Raw genomic sequence first — 15,455 nt, forward strand, 5'->3', positions numbered from 1 at the left:
ATACGATACATCCGATACTATACCGATACTTGAAAATTGAAACCATGGTGGCAATTCGAGGGTTCTTTAGTAAACAAATTTACCCATATGCGGGAAGGACTGAAACTTTGGACTTTCCATCGCAGAGCGCATGGCATACAACCCCACCAACACCAATATCTCTTTTGATTATGATCCAACGGTTGTTATCTAAACCTCACTGCTTTTCGAGGTCGACCTCATCGTGTAATGTCACTTGGTTAGACACGTCACTCTTGTACCTCACCCTTTTTGACCCCTTCGGTCGTCGTCCCTTAGTCTTTATGTGCCACCTTATCCCTTGAAATCTTCCCCAATGCAGATTCTAATCTATTTTATCCTTTATTTTATAGATTTCAAGTTTTCAACAGGACTGGCTTCTTACATCGAAGAACAGAGAAGATTAGCGAGTCATCTATCGTCGTAAACAGGTATATTTCTATCTGCCACTTTTGATTTTTTGTTATCGTTTCGATAATCTATATATGCAAGGATTATGAACTGCTTGTTTTGAATCAATGGATATGCGTATGTGAACCGTTAGGCTGTGGGGGAGGGGTTTGGTTGGTTGTTCGTGGATAGATGCCTGAATTTGCTTTGATTTTCGTTGGAACTCGTCTGAGAATTTAGGTTAAGTAGATCTGAGAATTTTCTAACCATTATCGCCTTTTTTATAGTTGATGTCATCGGATTTCCTCGATTTAGGACTCATGTGGTTGGATTTCACTGAAAAAGCATAGATTTTTCTTTTTGGTGGCTTTTCTAAATTCTGATTTCTTTTTGAATCGTTTGAAGATGGTTTGTTCAACAATTCAACGAAAACTGTAATTGTCGTTGTCATTTTATGCTTCTTTAGCTTAATCTTATCCATCTATTGTTGGAATCGCAAGGCCTATTCATTTATTGAATTTTCATTTTCAATGTTATGTAAAATCGATGACAGCATTTTAGCAGAAACTTATTAGAGATGCCTGTCTCGAGGACTTGTCAACTCCGACGAGGCAGTGTTGGTGATGAACACCAGTCCTCATTCATTCGACGCTACAGCAGCAACAATACCAACTCTCAAGACTGCACAGGAAAATTTAGGGATAACATTTATAATATTAATAATGAGGAAGCTAATTTTGCTTCTTTAAAGAAGAGAAAATTTTCCGCCTTTAGTTGGGAAAACTGTGGGAGATACTATTGGCGGCCTGTAACAGTTGGTGATGCCCCATCAACCAGCAAGAGTTCGTTTGTTGCCTCTGACACAAGTGCTCTCACATATACAAGCCATAAACGTGACTACTCGAAATTTCAGGATGATGTAATCTTTATGTCAAGGGATGAAATTGAGAGATGCTCTCCGTCAAAGAAGGATGGTATCGATTCAGTTGGAGAAACACATCTACGTTACTCTTACTGTGCTTTCCTTCGGAATCTTGGAATGCAGCTGGAACTGTAAGCTTTTTAAATCCTTGGTTAAGTAATTTTTTAAGGTGATTATTCTTCTCAACCATTTATAGGGAGATCTAATGTGTCTATAATAATTAATCTCGTTTGAATTGAAATTGAAAGCTTTCATTTTGTCGTGCCTTTTCATTAATCTGATATTAGCTAGCTTCTCCTTTGTTTATGGAACTGATTCAAATCACCTGTTGCTTATTGTGATGGTTGGTTGCATTTACTGAATGAATTCATTGCTGTATTTGCGCAGACCACAAACCACCATTGGAACTGCCATGGTCTTATGCCACCGGTTTTTTGTTCGGAGATCTCATGCATGCCATGATAGATTTGTAAGTTTCTAGACACTCAGTATTTGAATTTCTGTTCTAATGGAAAAAAAATTTCCTGCAGACTAATATGAGAAGGAGCTCTTGGTTTTTACTCTTTTCAAGTACAGAGTTTTAACCAAGACTGCTTGGACAATGACTACCACTGCTTGTTTGTCAGCTCTGTTCTTGAACCATAGTACTGAAACAAACCAAAAGAATGAACCGTGTGAACAGCATTGGTTTGATGACTTTTTAGGTCTAGATCATGAAAGAAACTATAGGCTTGATTTGGAATCTTTTAGGGGGTGGGTGGGGGATCACATTAGTTTTGACTTCTGATTAGCGGGTTATGAATTAGCCCTTCAATTGATTTCTCTTACTTTGCTCCTTATTAATAGATAGTCATGTACACAATTTTTTTTTTTTTTGGTTAATTCAAGATAGTCTCAAAATTTTGGTAACTAATAACTCTTTTTTGGGAAATTAAATCTACATTAGTGATAGATAATTTTAAGTTGTTACTAGGGTTAACTGTATTCTATTAGTTGTCTAGTCTTCCGAAGGAGATTAGCTACTTATTGATTGGTCTATCTTCCGTAAATAACACAAGAGAGCATTTATACTTGTAGGTTCTTTGCTGACTTCATTGCGTCTACCTGGGACAAACTGAGAAGGTTTTTTTTTTTTTGGTTCTTTGTTTCTGCATAATACTAGTTTTTCATTGGCAGCTTTTGAAAGGTTCACTATGCTGTCAAAGAAACCACTGCCTGGGCTCTTCCTGTTTTTCTTTGTCCACAACCCTGGCCAGATCTCTTTTATATATTTTTGAACATATTTTGGTCTTCCCTAAGGTTTGCCAGTTGCATCCTTGAAGTTAAAGAGATTTAAAAACTAGTTGTTTGTCATTTGGAAACTTCTTCGCTTATGTTATTGTATAAGATATTTTCTTTGAATGTCCGTGTTTTTCTAATCAAAATTGTTGGTTTCCTGTTTTCATCTTTGCTTTTGTTATTTGGCAATGGCTTCAGAATGCAACCTAGGGTTCTGAATCACTAATTTTTGGTAAAATTCCAAATATAATGGGGTTCTGGCAATTTTGTAAATTTTGGAACAATTTTAGGACCTTTTGGAGGACAAAAAACAGAACCAGGGATGCATAAGTAAATAAAGTTAAAGTAGGAAGGATCAGTCTGGTTAGGAGAGTAGGTCATCTCCTACCTCACGACTCTAGCATAACCAGTGGTAACCATGCTTGATTCAAGGTGAGAAATCTCACACCAAAAGGAATCCAACCAACCTGAAATTGTGGGATAAGATACTCTCTATTCGGCCTCCCAAATATCACAAGTAGAAAATGAAAAGAACAAACAGAAAGAGAATAGAATCAATCTGAAACAAGGTCTGGCCGCTGGCGGTAGATACAGGTTGTATCCTGGCTGTAGTTCGATTTCTCACGATAGAACAGACTAAGTCCTAATTGTAATCTGAAACTGAACTGAAGACAGAATTCAAACTAACTTGGGAGTCTTGGACTCCTATGACTGCTAAACAGGAATAAAATAATAAATGTAAATTGACAAAAATAAGCCCTATGTAGCCCTACTGGACCATAAGCCAGGCTTGGACCTGGTTTTTCTCGGTCTGGGTCAAGCTGGTCTAGCCATGGAGGTGAAACTGCATTACTGCACCACTGGGAAGAACCATGTGCTCTTAGTGGTAGTTTGTTGACTTTTGTCATCCAATTTTTAGAAATTTTATTATTACTAATCCATTTTCCCATCCCTGTATTCAGTTGATTGCGACTGCTGCTCTGTTCCTTGCTGCAAAATCTGAGGAGACAGCACGGCCTTTGAACAATGTATTGAGAGCTTCTTGTGAAATTCGTCATAAGCAGGATCTTACCATCTTGTCGTATATGCTTCCTGTTGTGAGTATTTTTGGACCTTTCGACAATATAATTGCTTTTGCAAGTATGAGCATTAGTCTTAGGACATTGACAACACTGTTCCGAGGTTAAGCCAAATGTCTGCTACCGATATTCATGATTCATTGTTCTAAAGGGCAACATTCAGTAATCCTTTTTTTTTTTTTTTGGGGGGGGGGGGTTGCATATGCAATCATATTATATTTATTGGCGACAGTAATCTGTCTGGGAGTGGAGGGTGCGCCAACACCTTCTGCTCTCTGTCTCTCTCCTCTGGGCAATGAGGTCATTTATTCACAGAGGAGAGAGATGGCTTTTGGACAGAGAACGTTGTCCCTATATTTATATAATTCTTGCTCTTGGAATACTTTGGAAAAGCAAGGCTGATGCAATCCCATTTCAAAAAACTCTGCTCGTGATCCCTATGGGCCTACCGAAGTCATAAACAGCTCAAGATTTAAAGGTAATGGCAAATTATGTTAAAGTTTTGTACCCCTTTTGGTAAGAAAACAGGAACTAGGGCAGATCAGGAATTAAAATTATAGTGAAGGGACCATTCTGGATTTAAAACACTAGAAGTCTAGAATTGGACAGAATGGAATCAAACTATGGAATGAAGGGGCTGGAAGTAACAGGAGCTTGTCCTTACTTGAAAATAAAGGAAGTTAATGTCTTCTTTTTTCCTTTCGATTAAAACAGAAACACGGTAGATTTAGGACTAGAAAATCCAATTGGACTCTCCCCTTGAGTCCAAATCACACGAAAGCTTAGGACAGGGTTCACAATCCCCTCCCTTTTGATTCCAACTAATATCAGACCCAAATGACGAGGATTAAGGAATAAGTTGGGTCTGCAGTAAGACAAGGAGTCAGATTTGAATTCTGGTAAGAACTCCAGCAGAGATCAAATCTCAACTGTAAACTGTACATGATGAATTGTTTTTGGCTCCAGGATGACCTCTTAAAGTTTCAAACTGATCTGGAGAAAATCAATAGAAATCAATGTTAATGCTTGGGGCTGCTAGCAAATAGCAACATTAGACCAGAACAGGAAGAAAAGAATACACAAGGAAGAAAGAAAAGAAGGAAAAGAACAAAAGAGAACGTAAGAAGATAAAACTCCTAATTACATTTTAAAAAAGAGATAGAAATCAATTAGGAATCTAACACTAAAACAAGGAAACCAATATCCTAGTATCTACTTCCCAATATAAAACAGGATAAAAATAATAATAATAATAAAATACTATAAGATCAACCATAAATTAATGCTTAAATATCCTACTAGACAAGACCAGATTTGGACCCGGTTCATCTTGGTCTGGGCTTCCAAATGGGTTTGTGCCAGTTCAAGATAACGTTGCCGCATCAAAGGCTGTGCTTATACAATAGTATTACGATTTAAAATGAGATTCATAATTCAGTTCAAACACCTAAGGGGTGCAGCAGTCTTGGACTGTCCTAAATTGATGTGCCTTTAAGCATTAAAGTTTGGCGCAAGACAGATTTCCCACTTCTTTTATTCTATTCAAGTGTTGTCATGTGTGGCATAGCCTTTTGACTCCACCTTTTATTGTCTAATCTTTTTTTTTTTTGGTGGGATAGGACTGGTTTGAGCAGTATAGAGAACGGGTGATTGAGGCCGAGCAGATGATACTGACAACTTTAGATTTTGAGCTTAATGTACGGCATCCGTATGTTCCCCTTACATCTGTCCTTAACAAATTAGGACTTTCACAGTCTGTTTTGGTGAACCTGGCACTGAACTTGGTGAGCGAAGGGTAAGTTTCATTTCTTTTTATGGTCTTAATCCATTAATCTGTTTCAAGAATTTATTGTCATCCCTGAAGGTGGTTGCTTTTATAACCTTTATAGTCTTGCATGGGTTTCAGAGGATCTGGGATGGTAATGATACAAGTGACTCACAGAGTTGGGTAATTAATACACCTTATTAAGCTACATCTCCGTAATATACTTGCTCAAAAAGCAACAGAATTCCTGGGAGTACTTGTGAACTGGGCAAAGTGTATGATAGCATGTAAGTGGGTCTACTGTTTCTTTGATGGAAGTGGGGAAGAGGGGCTTTCAGGCACTCTAAAAGTCTATACTTTTTCCTGTGTCCTACTTCTATATTTCTATCTTGGAACTTCATGAAAACATTCTTCCATACTCTCGCCTTGCAGTAGTTATCCTTCCATTGATCATTGTAGTATGCCTTTCATGAATAGGATCTGAGTGAATCAGTTTTTGACTTCTCGTCAATGTCAATTGCGCTTTCAGTTTTGTTCAACTCTAAAAAGAACCTATAACAATTTAGTCGTTAACCTTTTCTTTTAAAGGTAAAAATTAAAGGACCCCAAAGCTTTGTTGCGCTCCAAATCAAAGTAGTCTGATAGGAAATGAATCTTGCATTAAGACCTGATTAGTCTTATTGAAGTTTGAACTGAGTCACTCACTCCTTTTGTATCTCGCAATTTAAGAAAGAAGTCTCATGCTGAATACAGCTCATCACTTTCTGAGGTTTCTGTGTCATAGTCCTTTTAGAAGACCCACGATTGCATCTTCTTTTCACATCCTGTGATAATGTTGGAGACTGCCATATAGACAAGAAATCTATGAGCATATTAACTCAACTCAATAAATTTTTTTTTTACTGGTTTGGTGGCATTGACCTAAACAATGCATCTTCTAGATAACATGGGTGAAATATTGTTATTAATCATGATCACAGGACCCTTGCTTAGGGTACTAAAGTTCTGTTGGAGATTTTTTGTCCTGTTTGGATTTTGATTTCTGATGGTCAATGAATTATGCTTTTCTACCTTTGATCTGAGAAGACTGGTAAGAAATGGGAGTCAATGCGATAAAAAAATAGTATGACCCTGTTTCCTCTCCTGCACACAAGTATGCTCCCTTGCTTTCATATCCTAAATCTCAAGACCTGATTGCAAAATATATTTTGGGAAGCTTGTCCCTTCCATGACGACCAAACTCTTTTTCCCGATACAGGGTGTTTCGGTTATTCAATACTAATTGTGTTGCAGACTGATGTGTAGGGTACTTGTTTGCTATCCTTTTTGAGTTTAACGAACTGCTTTCAACCTGTGTCAATGCATGTTGTTTCTTTTTTCTATTTCTCGTCTGATAGTGACTTCTCCAGCTAGTCATTTATGGTGTGGCATATTGATTTTTTGGCATGGCATATTAATTGCAGGATCTTCACAAGAGTAGCGTGCGCACCTGTATGATATTCTTAGCTGGCGGATTGATATGCTGTTCATGGAAAGTTTTGTTTTACTTCTGAAGTTGAACTGCTGTAATGTTGTGGATATGTTATACCCTAAAAATCCTTTCTGACCTGACCTGATCACTGGTTATTGGAGATAGCCGGAGACCTTCCAGGACCAGTTTTGTTGCTTACTTACCTGCATTGTTTATTTATTGAAACTTGGGATGACTTCTCTAGGAGCCTCACATGGACGTCTTTATAAAGTTGGCTACTTGCCCATGCAGTGGCATATTTCCACTAATCTGTAACCAAGTGAGACCATGAAATGAGAAATAATATCTTAAATTATTCCGGCCATTCTTTTCTTGCAACCTTTGTTAGAGCATGGCCCGTGGTTTAATTTACTGTACTAAAGCAACTAATTGATTGGGTGGCTTGGTTGATTAGATTAGTGCTAATATTTTTGGGATGACCTCATGAGTGATGGCCCATCTAAGAGGTGTCTGCTTGATTAGATGGTCCATATAGTTGGTCTTCTGTGCCAGTTTTGGATTGAGATGCCTTATGGCTTCACTGTATTTTTTAGTTTCTATGAATCTTCCATAGGATTTACTCCGTTGTTTTCAGTTTCTAAAATTGTCACTGCATAGCCTTTCTCTTTTTTGTGCAACCTCCTTCACCGTAGTTTGAGCGTTATCACTAAATTTGACACAGGATCTCATATGTAATTCCCCTTTTGTTCTTCTTTTTCATCCTGCAAAGCTTCCTATAAAGTTTTACAAATTATTTTAGAGTGAAGAAGATAATTTTCTTGTGCAGCTTCACCTTTGAATTATGTGGTTGTAGCTTCCTTCTTTATCATTCTAAACCATTTGAATCAGGGTATAGCTTCCTAATATTTATATGCAGTTGGAATCTAGGTTATTTGGATTCTGACAGCCACAGTAGTGGCAATTTTGAGGTAGTTGTAATAGCTGGTACTTTTAGAAATGACATGAGCATTGAGGTTTTCTTGTGGTCTAGCAGTGTCAAGGGATCCAAAATGTGAAGGAAAGGGATTCTTTGGAAGGTTTTGAGTGATGGCCACCCTATTTGGTTCTTCTATGGGCAGAAGGTAACCCTTCTGATGCAATCTATTTGATAGATACAGAGTTTACCGGGTCCTTGGAAATGACACAAGCATTTGACACAAGTTGGTACTTTTAGAAATGACAGGCATTGTGGTTTTCTTGTGGTCTAGCAGTGTCAAGGGATCCGAAATGTTTTCTTTTTTGGGTAAATGAGGGGATCCAAAATGTGAAGGAAAGGGATTCTTTGGATAGTACTTTTAGAAATGACAAGCAGTAAGGTTTTCTTGTGTTATAGCCGTGTCAAGGGATCCAAAATGTGTAGGGAAGGGATTCTTTGGAAGGTCTGAATGATGTTCACCCTATTTGGTTCTTCTATTGGCAGATTGCAGAAGGCAACCCTTCTAATGCAATCTCTTTGATATCCACTGAGTTTACCGGGTCCTTGGGGGGTTGCATAAATCTTGTGCACTGTTACTGGCTAATGCATATCATTATTTATCAAGGGTTATTTTCCAAGTTAAGCTATTACTTATTTTGATTATGTTTTGCTTTTTGTAGTTATTGCTACATTTTTATGAAAATTTTATTTACCCAGTTGACACAACACAAAACACGTTTTTCTTCTTCTTGGGTATTATCTCTTTGTATTATTTTTAGATATAACATAACCCACCCTTTATTCATTCCAAAAAAAAAAGAAAAAAACCCACCCATGCACATGTGCAGTTTTGCATCTCTTCATCCATCTCTATCTTTTCATATTGCAGACCTACATAAATCAAGGAGGAGTTTTGGCTTAGGGTTGCTATAACCGTATGTTGTCTTTGGGCATGATCAGAAAATTTTCAACCATCTGATATCTGTATTATTTTTGGAACTTTAATTATGGAAATGCAGTATGATTATCCAATCCTGGTTTCTTGTCCTAAGTAGTTACTTGGGCAAAACCTGTTCAGTGGTGGGCCTGGTGGCTCTAGATACTTGTTCCATGAGGTGTCTCCAGATATCAGGTTGCAGACTGGTGTGGGGGTCCTTTGCCCTGACTAAAGATTTCCATATTGACTGGTGTGGAGAAGAATGGTATTAATGTGGACAGAAAATGCTGACTTTCCAACTGTCAATCTGTCTGATACTTTTATGTGTACATGCCTAAGGATGCGTTTTATGACATAGAAACCCCATTAAATCTTGGATTTTCCCTGCCGTTGATTTTCTCTCATAATTTTGGATTTATAATACCTGTTTTCAAGCATTTATATGCTTCTCGACTTGTTCAAGTCCCTGAGGGTTATATGCTGGTGGGGCATGGACATTTAGTTGATATAAATAGTTTGTTTCATTCCAAAATTATTTTTTTCCTTGTTCCACTTTTGCTGTGTTTTTGTTTGGTACATATTACTTTGATCCAAAAAATATTTTGGCGTAGTATCATATTGCATTGCATGAGCTTTTTTTTTTGGTTTGTTTTTCCTGGTTATATAAAGGGTTGGCAATATGCACAAATCATAATCAATGGTAATTTTTTTCTTCTAGAATTTATCATTACACAGTTTCTTAGAAACAGCTTAAGATCCTGTGTCAAATGGTCCTCATATTTTTGGTGCATTACTTCTCAATTTCACCTTTGATTACTTACTAAACATGACCAGCATCAAGCCATCAACCATAGATATGTTGTTGGGGCTGCCTCTTATAGTTTGTTTGGGACCTTATGCTTCTAGTTTTACATGCATAGGGATTTGCCCCTTTTAGTTGTCCAAAGCAGCCATTTTGCATTAACAAATCTATATATTTTAAGGGAGAGGGATCAACACGCTGCCCCCTTGTATTGGCATTAACACTTCTGGAATGGGAGAGGAGTTTCGATGGGTGTCAGTTCGTATTTTTTTTTGGGGGGGGGGGGGGGGGAAAGGAGAAAGGGCCTGTGAGGGGCCATGTACGCTGCGGTTGCATGCCCACTTTTTCCCATATCTTAATTAAAGAATGTTTCAATTAAAAAAAAGTTTCTAAGTGGAGAGTATAGCATTATACCTATAATATTTTAATTAAATGTATGATGTGGCAAGGATATTTCCCAAATTAGATAATGCTTCAGATATAAGCTTTTAATTTTTCAGAATCATTATACTGATGTATTGAAGACGCCCAGCTTTCTGGGATCCTTGAGTAGTATATCCCATAACTGTCTAATAACTCTCGTCTTGGGGGATTGTAGACTCTAATGTAGAGGTTGTTTTTACCCAGTTCAATCCATGCATGAAGAAGCAGGCATTCTAGTAATTATTTGAATATTGCTATATGCATCATTTAGGAATCCTGCCCTGGAAGAGGGGGTCGGATGGGGTCAGAAGTGTTAAATAATGTATCCTTTGCTTCTCTTCCTATTCAAAAATGCCATAAACCAGTACCAATCACCGTACCATGCTAAAGTTTTACAGATTTAATGTGTTTCTCTACCATTAGTAAGAAACATTCTTTCATCCTGGTGAACCAGTTACGAGTAGGTGAAAGTTCTGCAATCTATATTCTTGTTAAGATATCCATAAGTTTTTTGATTATTTATTTCTTCGACTTCAAAGTTTAAAAACAGAAGTATATAGCTATATTATCTTGTAAAAGGGAAAAAATTAACTTATACTTTTCTCATGTTTTCCATATACAACCATGTCTAGAGTTGTGGATTTTGTGATGTAGTAGTATTCTTGAATCATATATGCTACTTAATATGAAATAATTATAAGTTTAACCATTTGCACCCATACCTTTTAGTTTTCTTCCTGCTTTCATATATGATAAATGTGATTTTTACAGTATACTTCTACACTAACTTATGGCTTCCCTATCGTGACTAGCGGCATTGCTTATATCAGCTTTCTTGCCTGTTTATCATAGGTGTGCCTTTGCACATTTTTTTGCGCATTTTGTTACCCATTAGGATACCTCCTGCTTTTCAGCCTTTGAAGTATGAAGTTGTATTGTTGCACGCGCCTGTGCTATGAGTTTGAAATCATGCATGCTAGCATATCTCTTCCTACAACACTCTTGAGCAGAAGATACCACCATGTACTTCATACTTCTTGAAGTTTGCAAATTGAAACATCCCATTACCTATGCAATGGAATTGCCTGTCGATTGCTGTGTGGTCCCCTGTAACAGAATTGGGCCTGGAGCTGATGGATTGTTCTAAAAGGTTTAACATATTGTGTAGTTTTGGCACTGACCCAGCTTTTCTGCAGAAGATTCTTGGGAAAAATTCTTCCTGGTTGCTGCATTCTTAGGTGGTAAGGAAAGAATGTTTGAGGAATTGACTTGCTTTTAGTTAGTAGAAATCTGTTTCTTGCTATCTATTTATCTTTATGAAATTGATGAATCGTGCTGATGCAAATACACCATGTACAAGAAATCGCTGCTGATATTTAATGTTGCTGCATATGGGTTGGTTTGGCTGTTTATTATCTTTTCATCCTTCTTGAACAAGGCTCGGTGTATTTATTTATTTTTAGTCTTTGAGGGCAATTTCTTGCAAATGAAAAAGAATGCTTTTTTGCAGGCTTCGGAGCTCACTTTGGCTTCAATTTAAACCCCACCATATTGCTGCTGGAGCTGCATACCTTGCTGCCAAGTTCCTCAATTTTGATCTCACCTCGTACCAAAATATTTGGGAGGAGTTCCAGACTACACTGCATATTCTTAAAGGTATGAGTACATTCAGCATCTTTACACATGTCGTTCATTTTTGTTTTTTTGGGTAGTCAAGGCAATTGGATTAGTGCTCCTTGTCCCCCCTCCCTTTTCATGCGGTTTTTAGGACTGAAATAATTAACATATATTATACACGTGCTAGTTGTTTCAATTGCTCATAAAAGAAAGATTGATAATGCTGAAATTCATTTTTGAAGGATTTTTTTAACTAAATCTTATATCATTTAAATAAGCAGTAGAAAACTATAACTTTTATTGTTGCATGTCGAAAACTTCAGCGCTGTACGAGTTATCTTAAAGCACCTTTAATGTAGTTATTGTGCAATGAAACATTTTCACATTTTAGCTCATTTAAATAGTCTTTTACTAAAATATTGGTGTTTCGCCAAAACGAGCCGAATCATAAGTAGTCTTATCTATTTGGAGGATCTTCCTTCTCCTGTGAGTCTTGGAGAGCATGATGAAAGTCTTCGTGGAGAGCAAGCTGAAATACATTACTTTCTGGTTACCATGTGTTAGGAGGAAGTAGAGTTATTCTAAGACTCCCAGGGCTTGGTTTTTGCTGGGGCTTGCTGTTATGAGGGTTCTTACACAATTTTATGATAATCCCGGTGGGCTTAGCTTCTCTTTGTAGTCAAAGCTGAAAAGAACACAATGTTTTCAACCTAAAGGAGTTTTGAGTGTGCCATTAAGATTAAGGAGGTTGACTGTCTGCAAAAGTTTGGGCTTCTTAAAGTTACAGTTCAAAATCCCCGTTAATTGGAAAGAAATTAGATGTTTAAGAGAGCTATTTTTCTTTAGGCAATCTCTTAAGACCCATTCTCCCTTATTGGTATTGAACCATCCATAACATCTGGTGATGGAAGATGCATCAAAACATGTGCCTTATCGGTGGACTGCTGTTCCAGTTTAGTGTTTTAACCCCCTCTTCCCTGTGTCTTTCCCCTAGCTATACCCTTATGACCAACTTTGGAAGTGCTCTGGCCAAATACAATTCTAGCATTTTTTCCTTCTCCGTTGGGGAAAGGGCAGATAGAAAACTATTTGAATTCTGATTGGGAGTTCAAGATACACTCAGCCCGACTTCAAGATAAAAGTTTAAGGTCACTAGATAACTTCGAACTGTTACCAACTGCCCTAGTGGCAGCCTAATGGGTCAGTAATAGGAGCAGATACAGATCAGGCCTCCTCATGCTTCTGCTTCTCTCGGTTGATTAAACTTTTTATGGAGCTCTGTGAGTGGATTCTACCATTTTCTGATGTTAATGATTAAATGTACTGAGTTTCTATTGCAGCTTCGTACTTAAAAGGATCGGAAGGGGTCAATATTAGAATATTAGCCAACTATGGTAGAATATTAGAATATTAGCCAACTATGGTAGACAATCTCATCCAGAAATGAACAGAGATTACACTGAGTTTCTATTCCAGCTTCGTGCTTAAAAGGATCAGAGATGAACAAAGATTAGACTGCATTTCCTACCTGGACAAGCAGTGTTGTCACTTGTTATTCAAATTTTGTGGATATGACCACTATTTATTTTAGTATTATAAATGAGTACATCTTTCACATTTAGTCTGTTTTTCAACTATAAATTCTGATTGGTCTTTGGCACAGGATACTCTCAGTTAATCTTGATAAAAGAAGAGATACTCTTCAGATTGTTCTTTTGAAAGCCTGTACTCATTGTGTTTCCAATTTTTTTGAAATGATACCGAATTTTTGTAACTTTCTACTTTGTAGTACACTTGAGCATAAATTTATGAAAAAGTACCTTTTTTCCCCATGGGTATACTTTTTTTTTTTTTTAATAGATACCATGATATACATTTCTTCTTTATTTTCTACAAGATTGGTTTTATCTTCAGTGTATGCTGCTTCTTTCCCCTTTTATCCATGGAGAAGAAGTGACTAAATGCATCTAACTTTTTTCATGATCCACTAAATTTGCGTGATCCATTTTATGTGCAGATGTAGTCCAGCAGTTGATGGAGCTCTTTTAGAACACAAGATGACCACTCACGGTGATTTGTAAGAATGTGAGTATATATGTGTGTTTCATTAAATAATGGTATACACCTAATGAGTAAAATGGTAATTTGTCAACTCAGTTGGAAAGGAACAAGTAGGGTTGATAAGATCATATCAATCAATGATGTCTTTTTCATTTACTGCAAAAAGTTGGATAACAGGTGTGCAATTGAAATGGTATAGTAGTGTGCACTGGCAACAGAAGCCCTGTTCCTTGAATGAATCTATTCCATATTCACACCAACAGGATCAGGAACTCGATCTTACTTGATAAGCACCAACGGGGTTGGTAGCCCCCCCCCCCCCCCCCCCCCCCCCCCCCCCCCCCCCAACCAAAAAAATAAAATAAAATAAAATCTGGATGAAAAAAGACTACATAGTTTACATGTAATCTAAAGGGAACAATTTCCCTGGTACTCTTCATGGCAAACATTCTATATCGGAAAGGAATTGAACCTTTCTTTTCAAATCCCTTCAATGGTAAAGCATCAGGTCCAAGATACAAGAAAAGACATCCAATAAGGAAGTCGAAAGGATACTAGTCGGCTGTGTGAATCACGGAAAACAAGATTCTTTATGAAGGAAGGTGAAAGCTTATTTTGAGCAAAGCACAGTTTGATATTTCTTAACAGGTTAGATTGGAGAGGGTTTCTTAGGCGATGATTGGTTTTGTTACCTGGCAGGATCATATGGAGCTCCAATTTTGTGGATAGGTGGACCACGCCTAATTGGAATTGGCTACATGGCAAAATCAAGTATTGCAAAATTAAGAATTATGGATCAAGTGTGCCACCAAAAAATAGATGACTAGCAGATACAGGGATGTGTGGACATATCTGGATGTATTTTATTGAGTGAGAAGGCTGGGAATGCTAGATTTGTATTTATCTCTCTCCTCCCTTTGGAAAAGTCTTCAATGCATGATCTATTTCAGTCCTACCATTGGTTGAGTTGTTAGCTCTAGGATAACCGGTAGCATACCTAACATCCTCTGTGGATTAAAATTGGGTTTGAAAATCAACTTGACCAATCCAAACAATAGTTAAGACGGGAACTACAAAATTTTTTTGTTCGTTATGACGTGTTAAAATGGATGACAATTTGAACGGGATATTAAAATCAGAAGGTTAATTATTTTGAAAACGACAAAAAAAAACCAAAACGGGTGACCCGTTCTCCTACTGCCCATATTTTAGGGAAAAATAGTTTTCATTCTCCAGAGTCAATGACTGACAAGAATTGTAAAGAAAGTATGCTGTTATTATGTCATTCTCAAAATATGTCATTATTTTACAAATTTTCTAAATTTATATATGAAAGGAAAATATGGAAAATATTTTACCCTCTAAAATAAATGTTTTACGTCTTATACAAAAAGGGTTAGAAAAATAAAATTTGTCAAAAGGTTATTGGAAAAAGGATCATATCCGAAGCATGGCTCCAACACTCAGACATAGGCCCTTGTGGAATCACTAGTTCGTTTCTTATGAAAGATAAAAATGCGCCAAAAAGCCATAAATTATTTTTGGGAAAAGGTTTCTTAAGCCACTAAAGTACAGTATGCTTGCGCCTCTATGCTTATCTCCCTCCTCATATTTTTTGCTTTGTTGTTATAGTCACCGACAATCCAATCATCATCTAGGGTAAGGGTGTTAATCAGTTTGGTTTCAATTTAAACGGTGTAAGGGTGTTAATCAATTTTGTTTCAATTTAAACGGTGT

General features: G+C 37.1%; 1 protein-coding gene across 10 annotated transcripts; it reads left to right on the top strand.

Annotated features, from left to right (window-relative positions):
• The first annotated feature begins 291 nt into the window (after positions 1–291).
• LOC122081936 (cyclin-T1-4-like) lies at positions 292–14,671 on the top strand. 10 transcript variants are annotated; one of them, XM_042649409.1, is made up of 9 exons: positions 292–449; positions 962–1,461; positions 1,718–1,799; positions 3,571–3,705; positions 5,307–5,482; positions 11,237–11,281; positions 11,551–11,696; positions 13,675–13,742; positions 14,418–14,671. In XM_042649409.1, the coding sequence occupies exons 2-8, from the start codon at positions 986–988 to the stop codon at positions 13,704–13,706; spliced, it is 1,092 nt and encodes a 363-aa protein (XP_042505343.1). In that variant the 5' UTR covers positions 292–449; positions 962–985; the 3' UTR covers positions 13,707–13,742; positions 14,418–14,671. The 10 variants fall into 10 exon arrangements, with proteins under 10 accessions (XP_042505343.1, XP_042505318.1, XP_042505351.1 ...); XM_042649384.1 differs by lacking the exon at positions 14,418–14,671 and adding an exon at positions 13,896–14,025; XM_042649417.1 differs by lacking the exon at positions 14,418–14,671 and adding an exon at positions 13,982–14,018.
• Positions 14,672–15,455: the final 784 nt, after the last annotated feature.

The sequence above is a fragment of the Macadamia integrifolia genome, chromosome 1 (genome assembly GCF_013358625.1).
Source record: "Macadamia integrifolia cultivar HAES 741 chromosome 1, SCU_Mint_v3, whole genome shotgun sequence".
Lineage (NCBI taxonomy): Eukaryota > Viridiplantae > Streptophyta > Magnoliopsida > Proteales > Proteaceae > Macadamia > Macadamia integrifolia.